General features: G+C 35.9%; 1 protein-coding gene and 1 pseudogene across 3 annotated transcripts in view; both read right to left on the bottom strand.

The window, feature by feature from the left end:
- JAKMIP2 (janus kinase and microtubule interacting protein 2) overlaps window positions 1-19,117 on the bottom strand; it is a 140,413-nt gene extending 121,296 nt beyond the window's left edge. The window contains exon 1 of one of the 3 annotated variants that reach the window (XM_006906363.1): window positions 18,818-18,904. Coding sequence is in view for 1 of the 3 variants with exons in the window: in XM_006906364.1 (XP_006906426.1) it covers window positions 18,818-18,820 (3 nt within the window). In the remaining 2 variants the exon portion in view is untranslated. Of the gene's footprint in view, window positions 1-18,817 lie in introns of all 3 variants that reach the window. The other 2 variants (XM_006906362.2, XM_006906364.1) reach the window with 2 other exon arrangements.
- A 3,488-nt stretch (window positions 19,118-22,605) lies between these two features.
- Window positions 22,606-22,724, bottom strand: LOC112475269 (annotated as a pseudogene).
- Window positions 22,725-23,087: the final 363 nt, after the last annotated feature.

Raw genomic sequence — 23,087 nt, forward strand, 5'->3', positions numbered from 1 at the left:
GTAGCAGAGCAGAAGCTACAATACGTAGTATTAGGGAGACATCTCAGTCTCTCTACCCACAGGATTAAACTTGGTCTTTAAATTTTTATAAAAATCCAGAGAAGGTCTTGAGAAGTTATAGTCTTCATGAGACAAGAGAGCTTGTCACATCAATCAAGTCAGGCATAGTATCCCAGTGGCTCTGGAGTCAGATGAGCCTGGGTGTGAATCCGGCCTCTGCCTCTTACTCTCAGCTTAGTCTTATAATCATTGGACTCTGGTCTCCTTTCCCATGAAATGAGTGATAATATGAGCCATGAATTTTTTTAAATTCATGCATAAACTATATCATGTTATTTAACTTTTAAAAGACACATTTATCTATCAAAAGGTTTTCATCATAAACTTTATTCTAGGTAAAATAAGCCAGAGGCAGTAAGGAACAGTTTCGCGAAGAGACGAAAAATAATAAGGGTTCCTGAAGTTTGATTCCTCCAATTAATATGCCACTAGACCATTAATGAGAACACAAAAGTACTGGGGCGATCAAAACATTGCCCTCTATTTCCCAATTTTACAACTCCATCTAAACAGTTACAGAAAAGTATATGGCAATGTCTGAAGAGCAGAAAATGGAGCACTGAGGAATAGGCTAGCAGAAGATACATTATAGAGCTGTGCGGGGTTAATTTGTAGGCTGTGTCAACTTAGATGAGGAGTTTGTATTTATTAGATGATTTTGAAGTTACGATCTGATTTATGTTTAAAAGGATTGCCCTGTTTTCTGTGAGAAGAATTTACTGTAAGGGAGCCAGACGCAGGCAGTCCCACTAGGGGTCGTTGAAGTGGTTCAGGCAGGGGAAGATGGCGGCTGTAACTAGGAAGGTAGAAAGAGACCAAATGTAGGGAATCTTTTGAGATAAAACAAGATTGTTAATAGATTGGATTGAGGTATCAGGGAAAGAAAGAAATCAAAGGCAGCTCCCCACAATGACTTAAAATATTTATAGGATTAATGCCATTTACTAAGATGGAGACTAGGGAAGGACGAATTTGTGCTCCCTGTGACTTGCACACGAGTTCTTCTTCGTCCCCATTAAGTTTGAAAGACCAGTAAACCCATTAGTGGAGACATTAAATAGGTGACTGAGTATGAGGCTGGACTTCCCGGAAATCAGGACTGGAAATGACAGTCGTCAACCTATAGATAAAAATGCATGAGATCACCTGAGAGTGTAGCAGGGAGCTTGAGGAGGTCTACAACTGAGTCCTGGTGAACTGAAACACTTAGAAGTGGAAAGCAGAACAGGAACCGGGCACAAGAAAAGATAAGCCGGAGCCAGTGAAATCGAATCATCAGTGAGTGTGTATAAGAGAAACTATGATGAGGAGAAGAATAAGAAGGGACTGGTCAATGATCTTATCTGAGAAGCTGAGCAAAGAAAAGGACTCCATGATTAGAATTTGGCATCACAGAGGTCCCTGGGGATTTGACAAAAGCAGTTTCATTGGAGTGATGTGAATGGAAGCCCATCTACAGCAGATTAAGGAGAAAAGCCCATCTACGGCAGATTAAGGAGAAAAGCGTGTAGGTACATATAGCATTGAGAAACAGCTTTTTCAACAGGTGTTGCTGCTAAGGGCAGAATGTAAATAGAGGAGTGATTAGAGAGGATAGTGAGGTCAAAAAAGGAATTTTTTTAAGATTTGAGATACAAGAGCCTATTTATATGCTGATGCCAGTAACTGAGTTAAGAGAAAGAAATGAATGATTCAGGCGTGAGTACAACAGCAGGAGCAAAGGCCTTGAGAAGGTGAGAGGGGCTGGGGATCCAGGATCCATAGGCTCCTCTCTTGCCTCACAGGTACACTCTTCCTATCCAGAAGGGATATTCTTCCACTGTGAAAAGTATGAGGCCCTGCACAAGGCATGCACATTCTAATTATAACTATGACCTCATGTTTGTGTTAGGTAGGCTGGAAGGAAATATGAGTAACTGATGAGTTAAACGAGGACACCAAGGGGAATCTTCCTTCCTCTAGTGTCGCTTAATATCTGTTTTTATAACAAATAGAATTTTTAAAAAGAAACAGATTCTCAAAAAAGCTCCTAAATAAAGGTGTTCTCACCAGTTATACAGTGAGAAAAGAGCTGACACAGATACAGATGTTTCTGATACATGCGAACACCTGGGCTGCTACAGTTGACGAGTGGTACTCCCGATAGTGAACACTGCATACCATCCCCAGTATTAATTCTTCATGAAATTAATAAATATCTATGCCATCTTCCTATCTGTCAGTACTGTTATAAGAATTTCATAAGTATGGTTAAATTGGGGGGGGGGCACCTCTGAGGCTGTCTCCTGCTTCCTGCTAAGCTAACACAGTTGAAAGGGAGCCTTTTTCTACTCAGCATCCTCTCCATGAATATTCTACGATGCTGTCTCCTGCAGGAGTCAGGTTACCTCAGGCTTCTGAATATCCTGGAGGCACTGCAGGGAATATAGTCTGGAATCACTGCTTCCTTTTCATTGCCTTTTATCTCTGGAGTCTGGTGCCTTGACAATTGGGGGAATATTTTTATCTAGAAGTGAGTGAAATAGCAAATTGAAAGAGAAAAGGTAGGTTCTTTCATGCAGGAAATAAGGAGAGCTTATCCACATACTTATGTTTTAACAATGTTCCTGCGCTAGAGGAGTCGTTTAATGAATTGGGCACTTTGAGGTTTAATGTGTTTTGGTGAATGGAAAAAATATGGGGAAGACACCAAAAGAAGAAGAAAAACTTGGCAGAAACAGGGAAGGCCATTTAAAAGCAAACAACCAAAAGTTGATTATATTTAATGTTTCCACCATTACATTTTACCTTAACCATGTCAACAAAGGAAAAATAAGGAAAAGTAGAAAATTCATTAAAATTACGAATGAGCTACGACATTGAAGGGACCTATTATCAACCACACAGGCAATATGATGAAATAGAAAATGTTCAGAGACCCAGAGGCAGACAGCTCTGACACTAACCAGTTGTGTGGCCTAGGAAAGCAGGCCAACTCTCTAAGTTTAGTGTCATCCCATGACATACGAGGATATTAATACCAACTTAACAGAGTAGTTATCAGGTTTAAATGCGACGACATGCAAAACACCCAGCATGGTACATGACATGTGGGATTCACTCAAAAAATAGAGTTTTCTTTCTACTCTGGGAAAACAACTGTAAATTCTTCAAGAGCCTTTCAATCTAGATGTGGAAACAAAATGAAAACATTTGAAACAAGGAGAACAATTATGCGCTAAACAGTGCAGTAGTGATCACAAGCATGATAGGAATTCAGACAAGGGGAGATCTAAGTGCACTCACTGGACTACATTCTGGTGTCAGGGGTAAGTAACAGAGCAGCAAAAAGAGGAAAGAGGATGCTGAAATGGAGCAGGAGTGGAAGGAAACGCTGGAGCAAAGACACAAATAAATGATAAAGACATTGAATAAAATTAAGCAAAAGTGATAAACTATTCAACTGACCTATAATTTATGGAGAGAGCAATTCGTACTCTTAAGAGATACATTTAAAAATATCTAGAATGACTAAGAAGGATCACAGTATGAGTATGCACTGAATAAATACTAATAGATGACAACAATGGTTTATCAGAATTCATTTTGAAAATTAAGAAAAGGATCCATGAATATAAACCAACAGGTCATACTTTCCGAAAAAGAATTGACCCTATATTAATGTATATAATCACTAGTAGCTAGAACAGGAAGCTTGTTCTTTTCCATATTGGCGGTGGTGATATTTAGGTTTGCTTGACCTGATCTCTGCACACACTTATGTTAATTATTATTTGAATTCACATTAAACCCGGGATTTCTGAATCCCAGTTTTGTGCTTTTGCAGTGTGTCACACTGCGTCACCACCTCCCCCCCGCCCCACCGCCACCAAAAAAAAAGAAGAAATCACTTCTAGACTATGTGAATTTGGTACCAAAACAAAGTCTGTGGGCAAAGAATACTTGTGAAGCCAAGAAATTCTCTGATTTTATGAGAAATTCTACTGACTCAATATATAACAGCAAAAGGTGTCGTGACAAATAGAGAGAACCAAAATAATAATAATAATAATCTTGGATCCTTCATTTGATTTTTTTCTTCTTTCAAGCTGAGCTATCTTTATACATTGATTAAAATATCACACATATGGCAAGCTGGCTTCCAACATGGCCTCTAAAAAGGAAAATCTAGAAAGTGACTTTCTGAATGTGCAAGAGCAAATATTTACTGGGCAGAGAATTCTCCTGCCTTGGGGGTCTACTTACCACGCATTCATAATGCTGAGTGGAAAGAGTCCTTGAAACTAATCTAACATAACCCCTTAAATAAGCCAGAAAACCTCTCAATAATATCTCTGTCAATCATTCACCTTATTCTTGAACATCAGCATTTATGGATGTAGTATCTGGACTGAAGTCAAGAAAAAGTAAACTCAATACCTTCATGCATTGGACTTAATAATTAGCCCATCAGTATACCACATTATATGCCCCTTTAGATGTATGGCTTGGATATAATGACCACCTGCTAAACTGAATGGCATCTTTCTCTCTCTCTCTCTATGCATGCTCTCTCTCTCTCTCTCTCTCTCTCTTATACACACACACACACACACACACACACACACAGTGAAAGAGAAAAATGACAAAAAAGTGGAAATTGCTTTATTACCTCAGGAAACATTTATTATGACACAGGACTGACAAAAATGTGATGGACAGTCACAGAGTCATAAACATATTTATGACTGGAAAGGTAGCCCAAGACTTTTCTTTTAGTTAAAGAGAAATAAAGACTTTAAGAGATTTGTCAGGGTTTTATAGTTTCTGGCATCAAATGAGAGAGTAGAGAGACATAGACAGAGAGACAAAGAGAGACAGAGAAGGTAAGACAGAGAGAGAGAATCATAGCTCAAAGAAGGAAAAACACCGAACTGAAGGCACGCAAGTTAGGATCAATACTCTCATTAAATACTCAGTGACCTTTTCCCTCTGGATTTATATTTGTCCTCACTTTCTGGGTTACTTTTTCTACATTAAATACAGAAAAAATAATAATGAAAGAGTCCCTTGACTGTAACTGGAATCAATGTATCTAACATGTTTTCCAATACTTGCTGTACATATGGCCTCATTAGATTCACTTGCTAGAAAGAGCTCAGAGGGAAAAAAACTTTCGAAGGCCATTCATAATTTTTCTTCAGGATTTAACTCATTTCTTATTTCACTTGTTTTTAATACATCCCAAGTAATAAAGCTTCAAGTATGCTGAAATTCAGAGCACAGCAAATAATTCATGCTGCAAAGTGAATTGTTTGTGTGGTTTTGTTTTACTTTATATTTAAAATCCATATTATGCATTATTCTCTGAAAAAGGAGGCCGCTTATGGCTTGATTTCCTGTCACTGTAACATTCTTTCTAACTTTAAAGCAAGGTAGGTCACAATGCCCTCCCCCACTTGCAGGTGAATAAACTCAATTTTTTGTGTATTTACTATTTTTCTTCATTCATGTTCCTTGCTGAGTTTCTTGTACAGATTTTTACATGTTTGATACCCAATTTGCAAATGTTCCTATGTTCTGATAAAGGCCTCCATGTCTTTCGGCATAATTTCAGAGCCTAACTGCCTGCTGTTTACTGTACCTTTGGGATCAAGTCCTATTCATCTTTGTATGTTCCCCACTCTCTATTCCTCCACACATGTACCTAACTTAGAAAAACACATCTGAGGCGTCAGAATTATTTTTTAATTTAATTTTTCTTTGTGTTAAAACCTGGACCACAAATCTAAAGAACATGAGTTTGCATTTGGTTTGAAGACTGTATTAAAGTTGTTTTAATTCAAAATGTTCAAATATATCCCTAGTTTCTAATTGAACAGCTTTACAAGATGATATCATGAAGACAAAAACATAACCTTTAGTTAGTAATTCACATAAGAAATAAGACATTTGAGTTATCTTAAGATCTATCAATTGAGATGGGTTTGGTCAGATAGTATTAAAATACACATTCCAATGAACAGTATTACAATGTGTAAAATACAGCAATATTTAGTTCAATATTTGGAAATAGTCACTAAACATAGTTCATATTGTTTTTATTTCTTCAGTAAGAAGCAAACACAATTTAGCTTAAATAAGACCCCATATTTTGATGACAAAAGTTAAGATATTTAATTTTTTTGTGAGACCATGTCCTTTGGTGGCTAAATGGGAAAGCCATACTTTTACGATATTTGCTATATTTTATTGTTTACTCTTTGTTTATAGACCTGTCTCATTTACTGCTCCATAAACCTTTTGAGAATAGGGCCCTGATCCTTATCCCACACACCTATTATAAAGACAAGCACTTAGAAATCATTCAGAAACCATTTGTTAGCTGATTGAACATTTCCTAAGTTTTCTCAACTGAAGGGGTAAGAAAGGGGTATAATAGTGCCTACCTCAAAAGTGTTATGCTTGTAAAGTTTTCAGAACTTCACCTGACACACAGCAGATGCTAATTCAGTACTGCTCCACTGCACTGCTCTGGGAGATGTCACTCACACAGTCCTCCCTGGAGCTGAGCAACTCCAGACCCCGCCCTCGAAGTATGAACTGTCGTCTTCATTATCATCGCCACCACCATCGTTATTACTAAGCTCTAGAATAGAAAGATTTAACTGCATCTAAACTACAGAGAGGGCAGCAAAAGTGTAAGCAGGTCCTTCATGGTGGGGATAACTGTGTCTACCTCCTAAAGAGAAAAAGGTCAGAATTTTGAATAATTTGTGTGGATTTTTGCTCTCTCATCCAATTATCCTTGTTTGAGGTCATCACTAAAAATGAATTTTGACTGAATCCCATAAAGTTAAGCTTGGAGTTCTGTCTTATTAACACTGATTCAAATAACTACTGTGAACTAAAGCCACTAGAAGCTAATGGAAATAATACAGTAAAAATGAAAAATTTTAATTTTTAAAGAAAATAGATATCTTGGCACACAGAATATCAATGACATCAATTATATCGTTGGGTTTCAATCCATTTTGTGACAGGATCGTTTTCTCAAAACTTTAGGACATCAAATGGGTATTTTGTATAGAGAGCCAGACTCCTTCCTATCTTCCTATCCTTTTTCTTCTCTTTATAGCTAATCAGGAATGCTGTTGTGTATGGAAATCAATTTGTAACCCCTAACCCAGAGAAAGCAAAACTTCCATCTTCCAGAAGCCCTGCAGAGTCACTCTAGATAGTTCAATATTTGGCTTTGTGGATGATTTAGAAATTCTGATGACAAAACCTTTCATTTAAAAATATTTACCACATTTTGCTAATTAAATAAGTATAATGTGTTTTAGTAAATTTAGAAGACATAAAAAAACTCAATGAAGAAATTTCTCATAAACTTTCCATCCAAAATTGATTCTTGTTAATATTTTAATTTATATTATGTTGGTCCTTTATAAAAATATATATACCTGTTTGTGTAATTTTCTTCCCCTTTTAGAAAATTGGTATAAATTCCAGCTTTTGATCTTGACTTTTTTTTAAAACTTAAAAGACATATCTTACATATTTTCCTATGTCACTGAAACTTTTTCTACAACATATCTTTTAAAGGGCTTCACTGTATCCACAGCCGTGACAGGTTACAATTAAAAACAAAAACCAACACAACGACAAACACTAATGTTGAATATATTTTAAAAAAATGTCTTGGACATTTTTTAACCTGAATTTAGTCCAAAAAGTCGATTGATGTGCCTCAATAATCTCCATTTACTAATATAAACATTATTATATTCGCTCATCAAATGAAAGCTATAACTTAGGAAGAGAAATAATTGAATACTGATTCAAAGCCATCCTCCTCAACATGCACATTAATAGTGTAGGCCATTAGCTAGAAGCGGTGATCATTTCTCAAAACAAAGACTTCTGATGGGAACTGCGGTGCTATTTATGTATTCCATGTATTACATGTGTTCATATTCTAGTTAAATTTGGTTCTTTTAAAAACATAAGTTCCTTTTGGACAGGGACCAGGGATAATAATCGGAGTCTATGAATGCCTTCTATTTTGAGGACCTTCAATAAGGCTTTTATGGTACTGATAATGATGATAATGATACACATGTGGGAACTATTTATTCATACCCCTCTAAAAGCTCTTGACTTATTTAGTTGCTCCTACATATAGACAGATACCCATTGGTTGCATGTGAAAGGAAGGACTTGGTAAGGACAACCAAAAGACCAAAGTTGCCTTAGTGCCGGAGTTAGGACGTACAGGCCAGGTCAGACTATGTCGTATTTTTTTGGCCCTGATTCACATTACTCATGAATCATTCGGTTGTTTGGGGTAGCATCTCAAAGAACAAAAAAAATTCTAAAGTAAAGAAATCTGGATTCGAGTACCATACTTTTCACTTTGTGGTTAAGTGATGCTGAACACAGATAGACACTCAGAATTTTACCCTAAGGATGATTATAAATAATGTAACAGAATATAATGTGATATAATGCAATATAACATAGTATATAATATCACCTCCATATGCTTGTGAGAACTTAAATATCAAAAGTTCTTTGTAACTTGTAAAATAAAATATTGGACACATATTCATTGCTGTGAAAAATGCCTTAGCTTACAAATTATAAAGAGAAAAAATAATGGGTAGGGTACAAGAAGAAACATCTGAAGCTGTAAATTATCTTATTAAAATATCACTGTGATTGCCTCAAAACCAGATCAACAGCATTAAATTTCATACAGATAGTGCATTTTATCAAATGGTTATCGGCTAGGTTGTTGCTTTACATTAATTTTCAGCTTCCATATTAAACAAATCTGAATGTTTCCCTAAAGATGATTAACTAGGAAGTAACATGGTATAGTGGAATGAAAATGGCTAAATGGGTGTCAAAGCCCAACAATCTCAAGGGTCGAAGAGTTAATGTGAATCATCTGAGGGGGCAGGGAATTGAGGGTCAATGCAGCACACTCTGCAGAGCACAAGAGCCACCCAGAGTAACACCCATTACTCAACTCCAGATGTGTTTACCATGAGTAGATGAGGGCCTAGTGATGCCAGCGTTTCTTATTTTCTAAGAGGAGGCAGACACTCAGATGTTCTGTGAAATGTCAAATTATAGTTTTGGATAAAAGTATGTTTTTTTGAAATATTGTGCCGGAAGCATACATTGTCATTTACAAACACTTTACACATGTTTACAAACACTTCACTGAGCTGAGTGCAGCCCACAAAGCTCCAGTTTTTAATCACCGTGCTAAAAAATCAGATCTTATTTCACTCTCAGCTCGAAAGGCACTAATGGAATGGCTGAGGCTAAGAAATTAAACCTATCTGAGCTTCATTTTCCTCTTGCAAAGTTGGTTTCCTCTTTTGTTAGGATTGCAAAAATGGACGAGGATGAAAACAATTTAATAGATACGTGATAGGTGCTCAAAGAATTTAGCTTTTTTTCTTTTTCTGGAAACTGAGTCGTTCTGATTTCTTCTTTTTACACTTGCTTTATTCAGAACATATCAGCTATCCCTGTTATTAAGAGGGTAGGGTTATTCCATTCGTTATTGGAATAAATTGTTTTACCTGAATTCTAAAGAAAATTTAAAACTATGGATATCCCTAATGATTCTAAAGAATAGAGATGAGTGAGCATCAAGATCCATTCTTTTTAGACTGACCCAAGAGAAAACATTTCTTTGCAAAATTACTGTCTCCTGTACAAAATGCTTTTCCACTATTTTACCAGCTACTCTCAGTCATAAAGATCTTTCCTTAGTCAAACAACTTTTAAGGACATCAAGAATGTGGTAAGCGATGGCACCATTTGAGCTGAGAACAAATCAATTCTGCTTAGATTACAGTTGACGATACATCCAAAGAACGATGTTTCAAAGCAAGAGGATTATATAATGTAAGTTTAGACAGTTAATATTTTCAAACTATTCAAATGTTAGTAAAAGTTCAGTAAGCAAATGACCAGTGACTGACTGGAAATGTTAATCTTGTCTCTTTACTACCTTCCAGGGCCCTTGGCTAAACCATTTAGGTTTGATATTAAAAACCATATGGAAAGTGAAAGGAGAAAAATACAAAATCAAGTACCACAGTTAGAAGAGATTGAACAATATGCACAGTCAAACCTGTGTAGACAGGAGCATTATGAATCAGGCATGTTTAAGCATGCACTTAGAGAATAGGCTCTATACAGGATAAAAACCTGAAGGTTGCACTGTGGTGGAAGAATCAATTTCCCTTGTTGCAGGCCTATACTTTCCTTTCTCTGGTTTCAGAGTGTAGCAGTGCACCCCGTGGAGCCTAAAATATGGACAATCTAGCTAAGAAGAGAGCAAGATGGCTAACTGTTATGCAAAATTAACCAGGGGTATGGAATTTCTTGCTACTTCATTTTTTTAAAGTTAGGTTTATTTTTAATAATTGCTAATGTTTTAGGCACCTGGCTCAAAATACTATAAATTCTAAATTTTGTGACTGTTTTTATTAAGTGCTTTAAAAATAAAAGTTAAGTCATAATTCAGATGTTTTCTTTAATACAGAAAAATATCATATGTTCTCTAAAATACAAAATTCATTTTATGGTTAATTAACTACCACTTAAATTCCTCCTCAAGAGATACAGAAGACAAAGACTAAGCCAGTGCATGCAGTAAGTAATTCTTTCCTCTGAGTTTAGGTACCCAGAGCAGGGCAGACGATGGGAAAAAAAAAAAAAACCCCAGTCATTTCAGAGTACCCATTTTCACAATCTGAGCTATCTAGGAAATTCAAAAGAAAACAATATGGGACCGATAATATTTTTAAAACACCTAAGTCTCCCTCTCTGTCTTGTCAGTGCCAATTGGCAGAATGAGAACATTATGAGTTCTCATGTGAATTCATTGTTAATTTAATATAAATCTCAAGATTGGTTATTGTTATATAAAGAATTATTGTCGATTATCTTGCTATTCTTTTAATGGCTTTTTGGTAGAATGACACCACATCCTAAATTTTATAGAAAGTTACTCATTTAAAATATTCCCTCTAGTTCTCATCAGTATTCTTGCATTTTTTTTTAAAAAAGCATTTTTTTAAAAAAAGCAATTTTTGGAAAATATGTTCGAATTAGGTCTATCTGACCTATGAATTGTTTATAGGGCTTAAATATGGATTAGTGATGACTACAGAGTAAGAACTCGGCTTATTTTTGGAAGGTACCTCTCTCCACGAAATGCTGCACATGAAAGAGCAGATAAGAAATGTGGGTGAGAAACATTTGCTTGGTTTACATTTTTCATTGTGGTTACACTGGGTAGCATTTTCCAGAGGAACATTTCCAGTTTGGAACAGAAGGCATGATGAAAATATCAACCTCTTTTCTTAAACACATGCTCACGAGGCTTTTTTAGAGTCACAATGATCTCAGCAAAATTTCCTTCTTGAAAATAATAACCAATGAATTGTTTTCTGACCAGATAGTGTCAACTAAACTTAGATTTGGTTTTCCATGTATATTTTAACTGCAGCTGGACTCCAGAATTCCAAGCGTTGCAGTGAATGACCTTGGTTTAGATGCCAAAGAAAGAAAGACTTCCCTCACACTTAAGCTTCAGCGTATCAGCAGGTCAGGCACCTATAGAGGTGGCTGTTCCATTAGTTTGAAGGTATTTCTCTGTATATGCCAAGGATATTTCTTTCTTCCAACTCACTCTTTTTATATTCGATTTCAAACTCTCATGAAAGCAAGATGCTGCCTTAATTTATGTTTTGAGTCTGGTAATTGTGTCCATTCTTGTTTCACCTTAATTTTTCTTGATATAGATATGAAGGAATGATTTGTTTATGGTTATTAAATTTAGTAGAGTGGATTTCTAGAACAGCAAAATAGCTATGAGTGTGTATCATGTAATTTGATGCTAATATTAATTAAATTACTAATTTATTTGAATAAATTAGTGACTCCAAAGGTGTTCCTATTTCTGACTTGCAATTCTATTTCGAAAGGGAATAAAAGTAACCACAAAGGAAGGAAAGAAATGTTCACAGCTTTCCTTACCTGTGTCACATAGCATATAGTGAACGATTTGTAATGATGGATTTTTAAGTGTTGTGATTTTGTTACCTTTAAAAATTTGGTTTTCTTTTATCAAAAGGTAAAGTCCTGAGAATATCATATATATAAATACAGCCTATTTTATTTTCACAGCCAAAATAAAAGGATGAGAATCACAATGCAAAGAACTACTAGTGGAAAGCTCTTCTACAATCTTAGGCCAGAGGTGCTTAGGCTAGAGGGAACCACCCAGTCAGTCAGTCAGTCAGTCAGTCAACCAGTATTTACTGAGCACCTATGTTGTACCAAGTCATGTGTTATTGTTTCATTCTCTGCCCTCATAGAACTTACAATCTAGTGAAGGGTAGGGAAAATCAAGTAAGCAAATAAATAGCTCTATAATTACAACTTTGATAAATGCTGTGAAGGAAACACACATGATGCAGAGTAATAGTAGAGATCTACATATTTAAGGAAAGAAACCTCTCCAAGGAGTCATATTTAAAGCTCAAACTTAAAGTATACGAAGAATCCAACCATTCATATTTTAAAAGAGGAAGAGTCAGATGACTGGGCTTTCATTTAAAACTATATTCAGGTTTAAAACAAAATAGAAACAGATTCATAGATACAAAGAACAAACTGATGGTTGCCAGGCAGGAGGGGTGGGGTAATGGATGAAAAATGTGAAAGGGAATAAGAAGTACAAACTTCCGGTTATGAAATAATTAAATCATGGGAATGTAATGTACACCACAGAGAATATAGTCAATCTTATCGTTATAACTTTGTATGGTGACAGATGGTTATTAGACTTATCATAGTCACATTGCAAGGCATATAAATGTAGAATCACGATTTTTGTACACCTGAAACTAATATAATAATGTAGGTCACCTGTAGTTTAATAAAAAATAAAAATATAAAAAAATAAAAACTATATACAGGTTTAAGGAATATACAGACACCAAAAATATATCTTAGTCTATCTAAGAAGTCGTGTGACAGCTAATGTATGTTGTTTAAATATGTTTCCATAAAGGATTTGAGTTGGTCACAGAGGTTAAAACTGTAGGATGCTACTACCACACTGAGGAAAATTAACATGAATCTGAAAGGCATTTGTTTTTGTTTTTTGTTTTTTAACTGCCGCTTCTGCACACACCTGGTGAAATTCCTAGTGATTCAAACAAGGATTTCACTGACTTGGGCTTCAAATTCATTCATTATCAACACACAAGAGATTTAATACTCATTGTGAGAGATAGTAACGGGTCACGGTAACAGATCTCATACTTCCTGAAAATAATGCTTGACTCACAGCTGCTGTAAATCAAGCAGGATATACCTGTATCATAAGCAGTATTTAAAAGCAAACTACCTGCATCATAAGCAGTATTTAAAAGCAGAGTGTAAAGGCCCCCAAGTGGGGAAAAAAACACCTTGAGTCATCAAGAAAAATGCACAGAAATTAAAATTTTAGTAGAGACATATTTCATTGATATGGATAGATGACCACCTTATATGAAGTAAAAGAACTATAAAACAATGCTAAGAGTATGGTCCCATTCATGAAATTGTATGTCTGAGTGTGTTTATATCGTCATATAGAGAAAAAAAAAAATCAAGAAGGAAATATTCTAAAATGCTAAAAGTAATTATTTCTTGATGATAAACATATGGTATTTTCTTGGTATACATTTCTGTCTTTTCTTTTTTCTCACAATGAAGGAGGTGTATTTTTAAAATGTGAAAAAAGCCTTTAGAAGAAAACCTCTAATTGTATTGGTGAATACCGATTTAACACAGAAAGTCTTTGGTGTAATAGATTTCACTTGTACTGCAAGCTAATTAACTATGAAAGACACTTCCCATAAGTAGAATGGTCGTTCAGATGGCATGATCTGCTCTTTAGCCAGCACCAAATTACCAAATAGTTAAAGTATGTGCCCAGGGCATTGACAAAGAAAAGGAGACACCAAAAAATGAGAATATTTTGGAGAAAAGTACATGATTTTTGATATTTTAGAAAAGTGTAAAAGTAGTTGTTGGAAATATCAGAAAGTTGTTGGACTGATGTACAAATACATGATTTAATATCATTTTTCTTTTTAAGAACATGTAGGTGGAATGGAGAGAGTCTTAGGACATACAGGCAGGAGGTATGGCTACATTTTTTCAAGGTCCAGGATCCGTAGGAATCTTAATTTGGTCTAAGGCACAGAAAAAAATTATGTTACCTCCTAACCTGTATGTCATTAAAGATAAAAACAATACTTAGTTATAAAGTAAGTGCATATCGGTTCAACAGAGTTCCAGTATACTTCTATGCTTTTCTGAAATATCAGGAATCACAAATTTTCTCCAAAGTAATTTTTGCTTGCACCATTATTTTGTGCTGATACCCTAAGCATACAGTCTATTTGACAATTCGATATGACCAAAGAGCAAATCATGGCGCCTGAAATATTCAAATAAAAATCCAAATAAAAACGAGCCATATTTAATGCAGATTTACTATATTTGATGTTTGATGAAAAATTCAAACTGTCATGAGAATTTGTTAAATTTTCTAATATGGCAGATTTGGGCTCATGAGATTCAGAATCCAGGCTCAATTAAATCATTTACCAAACCCAAACCTGCCCAAGTCTAACCTCTCTGAATCTGTTCGTCCTTATTTAAAATAATTACATTGACACTAGCTTTACTGGCATGATAGAATTTGGGGGAATATAAGTAAAAAATAAAGAATGTAAAATGAGAACTAAAAAATATTATATTAATATAAGATGTAATGATAAATAAAAGATGCATTGCTTTTGTCATTAACTCTTTCACACGTGTGCATCTTATATCACTCAAAGAGATTCTGTTACTAGTATATGCAAATTGTGATAGTCATATAAGAACTCCATAAATAGTTGTTTTTCAATTGATTAAGTCATCTCGTTTGAAAACATATTTCTACTTGGGAGAATAATAGTTGGGATGAGCAAAGGGGGAATTGTGACTGACCCCTCAGAATAAAACTCAAGTATAACTCTAGTTTATTTATTTCAGTAAAAACTGAATGTTGAGTTATTTATGTTGAAACTTTCCTGATAAATTTGGTTTTCTTTTAGGCGCCAACCATAAAAAGGAAGCATTAATCTTTTTTACAAACCTATGAGAAATGCAGAAAACAGTCTTGACTCTCCAGAAACTTTTTAAATCACCCTGATGGAGGTGTGAAGCATGCTTGGAGAACCGAAATGTGTTCTGGGGTCACGTGAAGAAATAGGAACATCCTATCACAGAGTGAAAAATTAAATAATGTGTGTGTTACTCTAATTAAAACAAGTTTTACTAAAATTTAAATACCAGTCAAAGTATTTACTATCTCAACAAAAATGGCATTTTCAACATAGTGTTTGAGAAAAAATATAATTAACTAAACTAATTTGTTGTTAAAACAGTGCACTTAAATAATACTTTTGGATGTATCTTTCATATATTTTATTTTTTCTGACATCAACTTGATGGCTCTTGAATTATTTTGTATCTAGACCCTTTTAAACCCCATTTCATTTTTCCAAGTTAGCCACACAAAAGGGAATAATTTTAATATAGCTATTAGGCGTCACATTTCATAGAGCTGCTGCTGAGAAAGGACTCTTATGAAGAGGCCAACATCCAGTTCCCTGCATCCTGACAAAATGACAAATTTCTTCAAAAAGATGGGCACTTGATTTCTTTAAAAATATCCAGATTCTGTGATTTAGAAGCCCATTCATTACAAAACGAAGTCTTACTGTTACAGGTCTGGAAGTCCCTGATATTAAACAACTAAATTACACTCTTAAATGGAAAGTTTACTCTAGAAAAAGCCAGAGTTTTTGAGAAAGAATCTAGTTCATCCCAAATATCTCTATGTCTAGATTATACTTTTGGAGGTTTTGATAAAAGATGCAATGCCTTATCTGGTTACTCAGCTGACAACCCATATCTACTATCAGGAAATTTTACATTTTGTATTATAATCTTCGTTCTTCCTAATGCAGTTGAATCCCATCGATTATATTTTAGGTTCCAAAAAATAGCAAGAAGTAATGTCCTTTGTTAAAACCCTCAGCTCTTCTGAAACAAATGATTGTCATCTCTGTTTCCTCTAGCGAAGTGATCCTACTTTCTTTATCCTTTCTTAAAGAGTTCAACTTGTAGTCCTTTAAACATACTTCACTTTTCTGTGGCTCCTCAGCAAAGGCCATTTAATCATCTCAAGTTGTGGGACTGAAAACTAGACCTGTATTTCTATCAGGGGTCTGATGGGTCTGACCACATGGCTGAAACATCAACCATCAGGTCTATGTCCTGTGGCCTACAGTGATTTGCTTCTGCTCAAATTGTATCAACTTCACCTATAAAACCACATCTCAATGAACACTCAACACAAAGGAAATAAAACAAAACCCCAAGATATGTTTTCATTGTAGAAACAGGATGAACTATAATGTGTCCTAACTTTTTAAAGCTTACTATAGATATACCTGAAAGTTAATTTTTGGAGATCAAAAGTTATCATTTAAAAATGAACGATGCAGTGTGTTACAAAAATTTCGATATGACATATAAGCCCAGTACCTTGCCCAACTTTATATAGTTGTTATAATTAGGTACATGGTAGCATGGCTTACAGAGTTGTGAATCTATACAATATATGATAATGCCACGAGCATATTAAATCCATTATTCTCATTAAGTTGCTGAAGAGCCTTCTCATATATAAACCAAAGAGGACATTTACTCTCAGAGAAATTAAACTATAAACCTGATTCAAATACAAATAAAAATTTTAAATGAAGGGGGAAGGGTTGGGCTGTGTGTAAAATAAAATGCAAGATTAAAACAAAAAATACTGATATTTTACACTGTAAAAAAAAGGTTTGCACTGACAATGATATTGTTAGAGACGAGCTCGATGGATATAACTAGCCCATATGATGAATGTAGTATTACTAACACACTTTTACTTGTAAGGATTTTTTTGGCTTTAATTCAATGAAATCCACTACCCTGGGTTTAATGGAACTCTGTACCCTACTCATCTCACACATCTTTAGTCTACTGAGCTGCCTTAAAGCCTTGACATAATAAAAGGTCAAGCAGATCCCAGTAAGCATTTGTAAACTACAATAGCTCCCCATTTCGGCTACAAAACATACATTCTTGTGCTAAGCTTTGCTCTCTCCTGTTTCATTGTGTAAGCAGGCTAATTTGGAAATGGCTCAGGTACTTGAGAACACCTAGATTTTTCAAAACAATCCTACTTTCCTACTTCACCATCTGAAGAAGTAAATCCATAATACAACATTTTGGGGAACTCTAAAATGGTGCCTGGATACCGAAGGAATGAACAGCAAATAGCATCACTGTTAAATAAAAAGAATGCATTTCACCCTCCAGCTCATCTGCGCTTTCTGGGACACAAGGCACCAACAAGAAAGGGTTGGGGTAGAATTTCAAGAAATCTGATTTATTTCAACATTCATTTGGCAAGATGATGGACACAAAATAATACCACAAGCCGCCTCCCTCTCCCATCATTGTCAAGTCAAGGCTCTCCAATCACCCCCCACAAACCTAATTAAAAATAAAGAAAAGAGGCAGGCTATGAATTCGCATCCAGGGCTATGATACAGATTAAATGATAGGCATCTGTCCTAATTGGTCACAACAAAACTAAAGGACAATAACCAGAATAAATCTGACATTAATCTAAATGAAGCCAATGAATAATATTATAAACCAGAAGCATGGTTTCAAAAATATGCAATTACCTCCAAGCATACGAGGGGATTTATAACTCATAAAAATGATTGCAAAGAATGCTCTGCATATAAATGTTTCATAATTGCACTATAAATGCTAAGTGACACGTATATATGTGCATATCCATAGGGTATATATACATTTGTATATTCACAATCAAATCTATGCACTAAAATGAAACTATCTGGCTAATGGTTTCTCAACAAGAGTACATTAGAATATGAAATAGAATGCTAAATTCTGGGGCCACTTTTTCTAAGCAATGAACGAAACAAGCAAAATCACCTTATAATTAGGCCAGGAAGCTTCTAAGGCACCAAATGTGATTTTGAGGAAGGCCCAGCCCTACAAGGGAGAGCTGCAAATAAAACGATTCCTTTCAATAACACCCATTTCTTGTTAGCTCTTTTTCCACCCCCCGATTCTGCTGCTAAGCTTAGAAGGAAAGCAACCAGGTGGCTCAGTCTGCATTCTAAGCCAGTTCAAGATAAAATCAGAATACCATTTTTTTTTTTTTTTTAACAAGCGGATGCCTTCTTACTTCTCTCTCTCTTCCTGGCAACCTTCCTCTCTCTCCATCTCCATCCCTGTCTCCACACCTTCCCCCCGATTCTGCTGCTAAGCTTAGAAGGAAAGCAACCAGGTGGCTCAGTCTGCATTCTAAGCCAGTTCAAGATAAAATCAGAATACCATTTTTTTTTTTTTTTAACAAGCGGATGCCTTCTTACTTCTCTCTCTCTTCCTGGCAACCTTCCTCTCTCTCCATCTCCATCCCTGTCTCCACACCTTCCTCTCCTACTCTGAGGGAGTCATTGTTCAAGTGCAGGCCACGAATGTATACACAGGTCATTTAATAGCAAGCTAAACCGAAAAGATAGCACCACAGTCTCCTACTTACCATGCAGAGACCCGGAGAAGCTGTTGAAAGCGGGAAGAGATGCAAACTGAATCCATCTTCCTTGTGACCGAGTGGGATACAGCCTCCGAACCCAACATCAGCAGCGGCTGCTGGGATTTTTTTTTTTCCCTTCGTCTCTGGTTGGCGATGGTGCGAATAGGAACCACCCTTCCAGCCCCACTAGAGTATCAGCAGTCAAGGCGGCAGAAGCAGCAGCATCACCACTTGGCCTCCTCCCTCTCGGAGGATGGGGTGAGCTCAGAAACAGCCAGGAACTTGCAGCAGACACCTCCTCTGGCTCCTCCTCTCCTGCCCCCTCCCCCACAGCCCCACCCCTGCTGCGGTAGAGGCTGCCTGCTCCGGCAGCTGCTGGTTGTCATGGTAATGACCAATGGTAAGCGACAAGACTAAGGGGGAGGGGAGATGGGTGAACCGAGCTGCAAGAGCTGGAGGGGAAGGTATTTGTGCTGCTGGCCTCTGGGATGCTCTTGGTCTCCCCTACCCTGGACTTTGGGTCTTTAAAAACGATTCAAGGGTGTATAGGCACGGAAAAAGGATAATTTAAGTTTCATCGAAATCTAGATTGAAACATACAAAATAGCTTAGCTATTTGTGCATTTTCTATGGTTTCTCCAATGAAATGTATTAAATTTGCAATCAGAAAAAAATAATAGCAAATATGGAGAAAATGATGTTGTCAAATAGAAAGTTATTATCACTCCAAGTATGTTAGTCACTTATAGCATCTTTTACTAAATGCCATTCAAGGTTGTTAAAAAGCAAAGTGAGCGCCTGGACTTATGCAATAAAACAATAGTCTGCTTCCTTGGCACTACTTACTCTCCCTTGTTCTTTTCAGGTGAGTCACCTGTTCTTACTGTTTTTCCAGCTCCTCCTCTGAAGAGGACCAAGAGATATTTGGCACTCCTCTGTGGAAAAGGAAATTGAAACAGAGGAAACAAATTTCTTGAGCAATCACAGTTCTCAAGAACACAACTTGGATAGTTGCAAACTTTTTTTGTGTGTCAAACTCCTGAAGTGTTCAATTTCCTGCTCTTTTGGAGGTCCCAAGACAACTGGTAGTCAGGCTGGTAGGAGAAAAGGAGGTGAAATTAGCAGTGTTGCGTTCTAGGTGAGTTATGTTTCTAACTATAAATTATATATGACACTAGTATTTATGTCATATAGTAGTTGTAAAGGTAGAATGAAATAATACACTAAAAGCACTTTGCATGTAGTAAGTGTACAATAAATGATGACTATTACTGCTATTATTATTAGTGGTAGTAATAGTACATTGTAGCCACTTCTTAATCTAAAGAGTTAAAGGAATGACATGGCAATTTCAGATATGAGAAAAAATTAATGTGAGAAAACATTTAATATGTGACAGCTGTGATGATGATGACGACAATCATGACAAAAACAGGTAGGCCCTGAGAGATTAAAAGTTCTCTAACGTGTGACAACATAGGAGGTTTTAAGTCTTCGAGGAGTTAGATAAAATTTCCAAATTCACACAGCTAATAAATGGCAGAGAGAGAATTAAAACTTTCATTCTTCTAACGCTAGCATCTGCCCTCCTATCATTACATTTTTCTGCCATTCTTCCATGGAATGAAAATTCTCTTTTTTCTTAACCCATAGTGTTATGTATAGGTTCAAATGAGATTAGTACAAGATTCAAAGTCAGACTGCCTAGGCTCGATTTACCATAGATATGATTTGAGACATGTTAATTAACTTGCCTGAACCTATGTTTCTTCACCTGTTAAATGGAAGTAATCGTAGTACCTCACAGAGTCATCGTGAAAATTAAATAGGATGATGCATATAAAGCATTAGCACGTCTGGTATATAGCTAAGTGTTCAATAAATGTTAGCTATGATTATTTGTTACTCATTCTTAAGCAATTAATATTAAAATGTGAGAGAACTTTTTCCTGCATGGGGTCACCCTTTAAGGCCGGGGCCCTACTCTACAAAACTGACTTGAAGGTGTTTAGGTGGTTGCATTAAGGGTTGTAACTTATCCTCGGCACTTGGCATTGCCTTCCGGTCCTCCCTATGGGAAAGCCTGGATCCTGCTCTGTGCAGTTCGTGGCCCCTGGCTACCACCAGAGCCTGACCAACCAACCACAGGGTCCGCATGCACTTCCACGTCAGCATCACTGCCAGGCATTTTCTCCGTAAGCATCTTTGCGGCAATCGTTTTTGCGACATCACTAATTGGCCGTAAGGCAATTTTGTCGTAAAAGATACAGTAACTTTTCGTTGGGTGGGTTAATTTCTCTTTTGACAAGTCATCCTCTGTAAAAAAGATAAAGTAACCGGTTGAAAGTTTGGGTTTTTTGTTTGTTTGGTTGGTTGTTTGTTTGGATGAATTTCTTAGTTACTCCCATCTTTTTATTATATATAAATTTTACCTATCATAATGGTCTATACAGTTATGAGTAGACATGGTGCTGGTGGTCTTAAAATAGTTAACATTTCTTCCAGATGATGATGATTTGCCCCAAAGGATTAGTGGTTTCTTATTTTGAAACATTACAATGGGGAGAGAAAGAGTGGTGAGCAACCTCTGAGAGCGTAGAGTTGAACCCACATTTCCCACAGGAAAAAAAAAAAAAAAGCATTTAGGTACAATTCACAAAATAAAATCAGTTGTTTGCATAGTATTGCCATGATGCTACAGACGTTTTAAATGTATTCAAATATCTTGTATTTTGCAATAAAGTCAATTTTGTTATTCATTTTTCATGTTTCGTGATGTCCTTTTTAACGTTCTTTTACCTTCCTTTTACGGCAAAATTGCCTTATGGCCAATTATTTATGTGGCGAAAATGTTTGCGGGCGAAGAAGCTTACGGCAAAAGTACCTAGAACCATTAGCGTCATGTAAATGTAGCTGTGTAACATAAAGGAATGGGGTGGTGGTGATATTGCTTCTTTTTGTATTTTTCTCTGTGCCGAATCCTCTGCTGTCTCCACAGAGATGATCCTGTAAGTAAGCAGAGAAGAAAGCTGCAGGTTGTAGAAGTGCAGATGTGTTTAGGTGATGGAATCCTCCCCACTAACGTTGCAAATGAGCATTTACTTTATCTTTAGTGCCAGGAGCTGACCTGGCTGGGGTGAGTGATTCTAGTTTTCTCTGCCCATCAACACAAACAGAATCAACTGGGCAGGAGAGAAAAGTGTTTGGTATTCCCTAGGTGAATAATTCCCCAATTTAAACATTCAGATACTATTCTCTTATTCTTTGCCATATCCATGTAGCACTGTTATCATTATCTAATAATATTTATTAATTATCGAATAATTTCTTTAGCTATTTACTTCACTTATGTAGCATTTATTTGTATGTACTTTAATTATGTGTTACTTATTTAAAAAGAAATCTGTCTCCGGCTTGAGGAAAACAATGATAAAAATAGAGTGTCCCCAGAGAAAGGAACTTAAAGCAATATCATCCATTTTTTTAAGTAAGAGATCTCAAATGTATTTGTTAATAATTTTTAATTAACAAAATAAAACTTTAAATTTCCTTTTCTCTACTGCCATCCCCTTACCGTGCTTTATTTTTCTATAGTATTTATTATCTTCTAATATGAAAGGTCATATTAGAAGATAATAAATAAATAAAAAAAGATCATATTAGAAGATAATAAATTTTAAAAAGGTCATTCTTTTTCTTTTTTCTTTTTCTTTTTTAGGCGAGACAACCCTTGGTTGACCTCACAGATTGCAAGGACATTGTCAGCTTACAATCCCTTATTTTTTTATTTTTTACACCTACAGCACCTAGTCTTCCTCGGTGGTCTCCCATCCAAGTACTAACCAGGTCTGACCCTGCTTAGCTTCCGAGATCAGATGGGATCAGGCTTGTTCAGGGTAGCATGTTCGTAGACTAAAATTTATTTTTTAATTATATTTGACATGCAATGTTATGTTAGCTTCAGAGGTACTACGTAGTGATTAGATGTTTATATAATTTACAAAGTGACCACCCCGATAAGTCTAGTACCCATCTGACACCATACATGGTTATTACAATATTATTAAGTATATTCCCTATATTGTACTTTACATCTTCATGACTGTTTTGTAACTGTCAATTTGTATATCTTAATCCTCTCTCCCTTTTCACCCATCCCTCTACCCCGCCTCCCATCTGGCAACCATGAATTTGTTTCTGTTTTGTTTGTTCACTTATTTATTTATTTATTTTAAGATTCCATATATAAGTGAAATTATATGATATTTGTCTTTCT

Source organism: Pteropus alecto, unplaced genomic scaffold (genome assembly GCF_000325575.1).
Source record: "Pteropus alecto unplaced genomic scaffold, ASM32557v1 scaffold40, whole genome shotgun sequence".
Classification (NCBI taxonomy): Eukaryota; Metazoa; Chordata; class Mammalia; order Chiroptera; family Pteropodidae; genus Pteropus; species Pteropus alecto.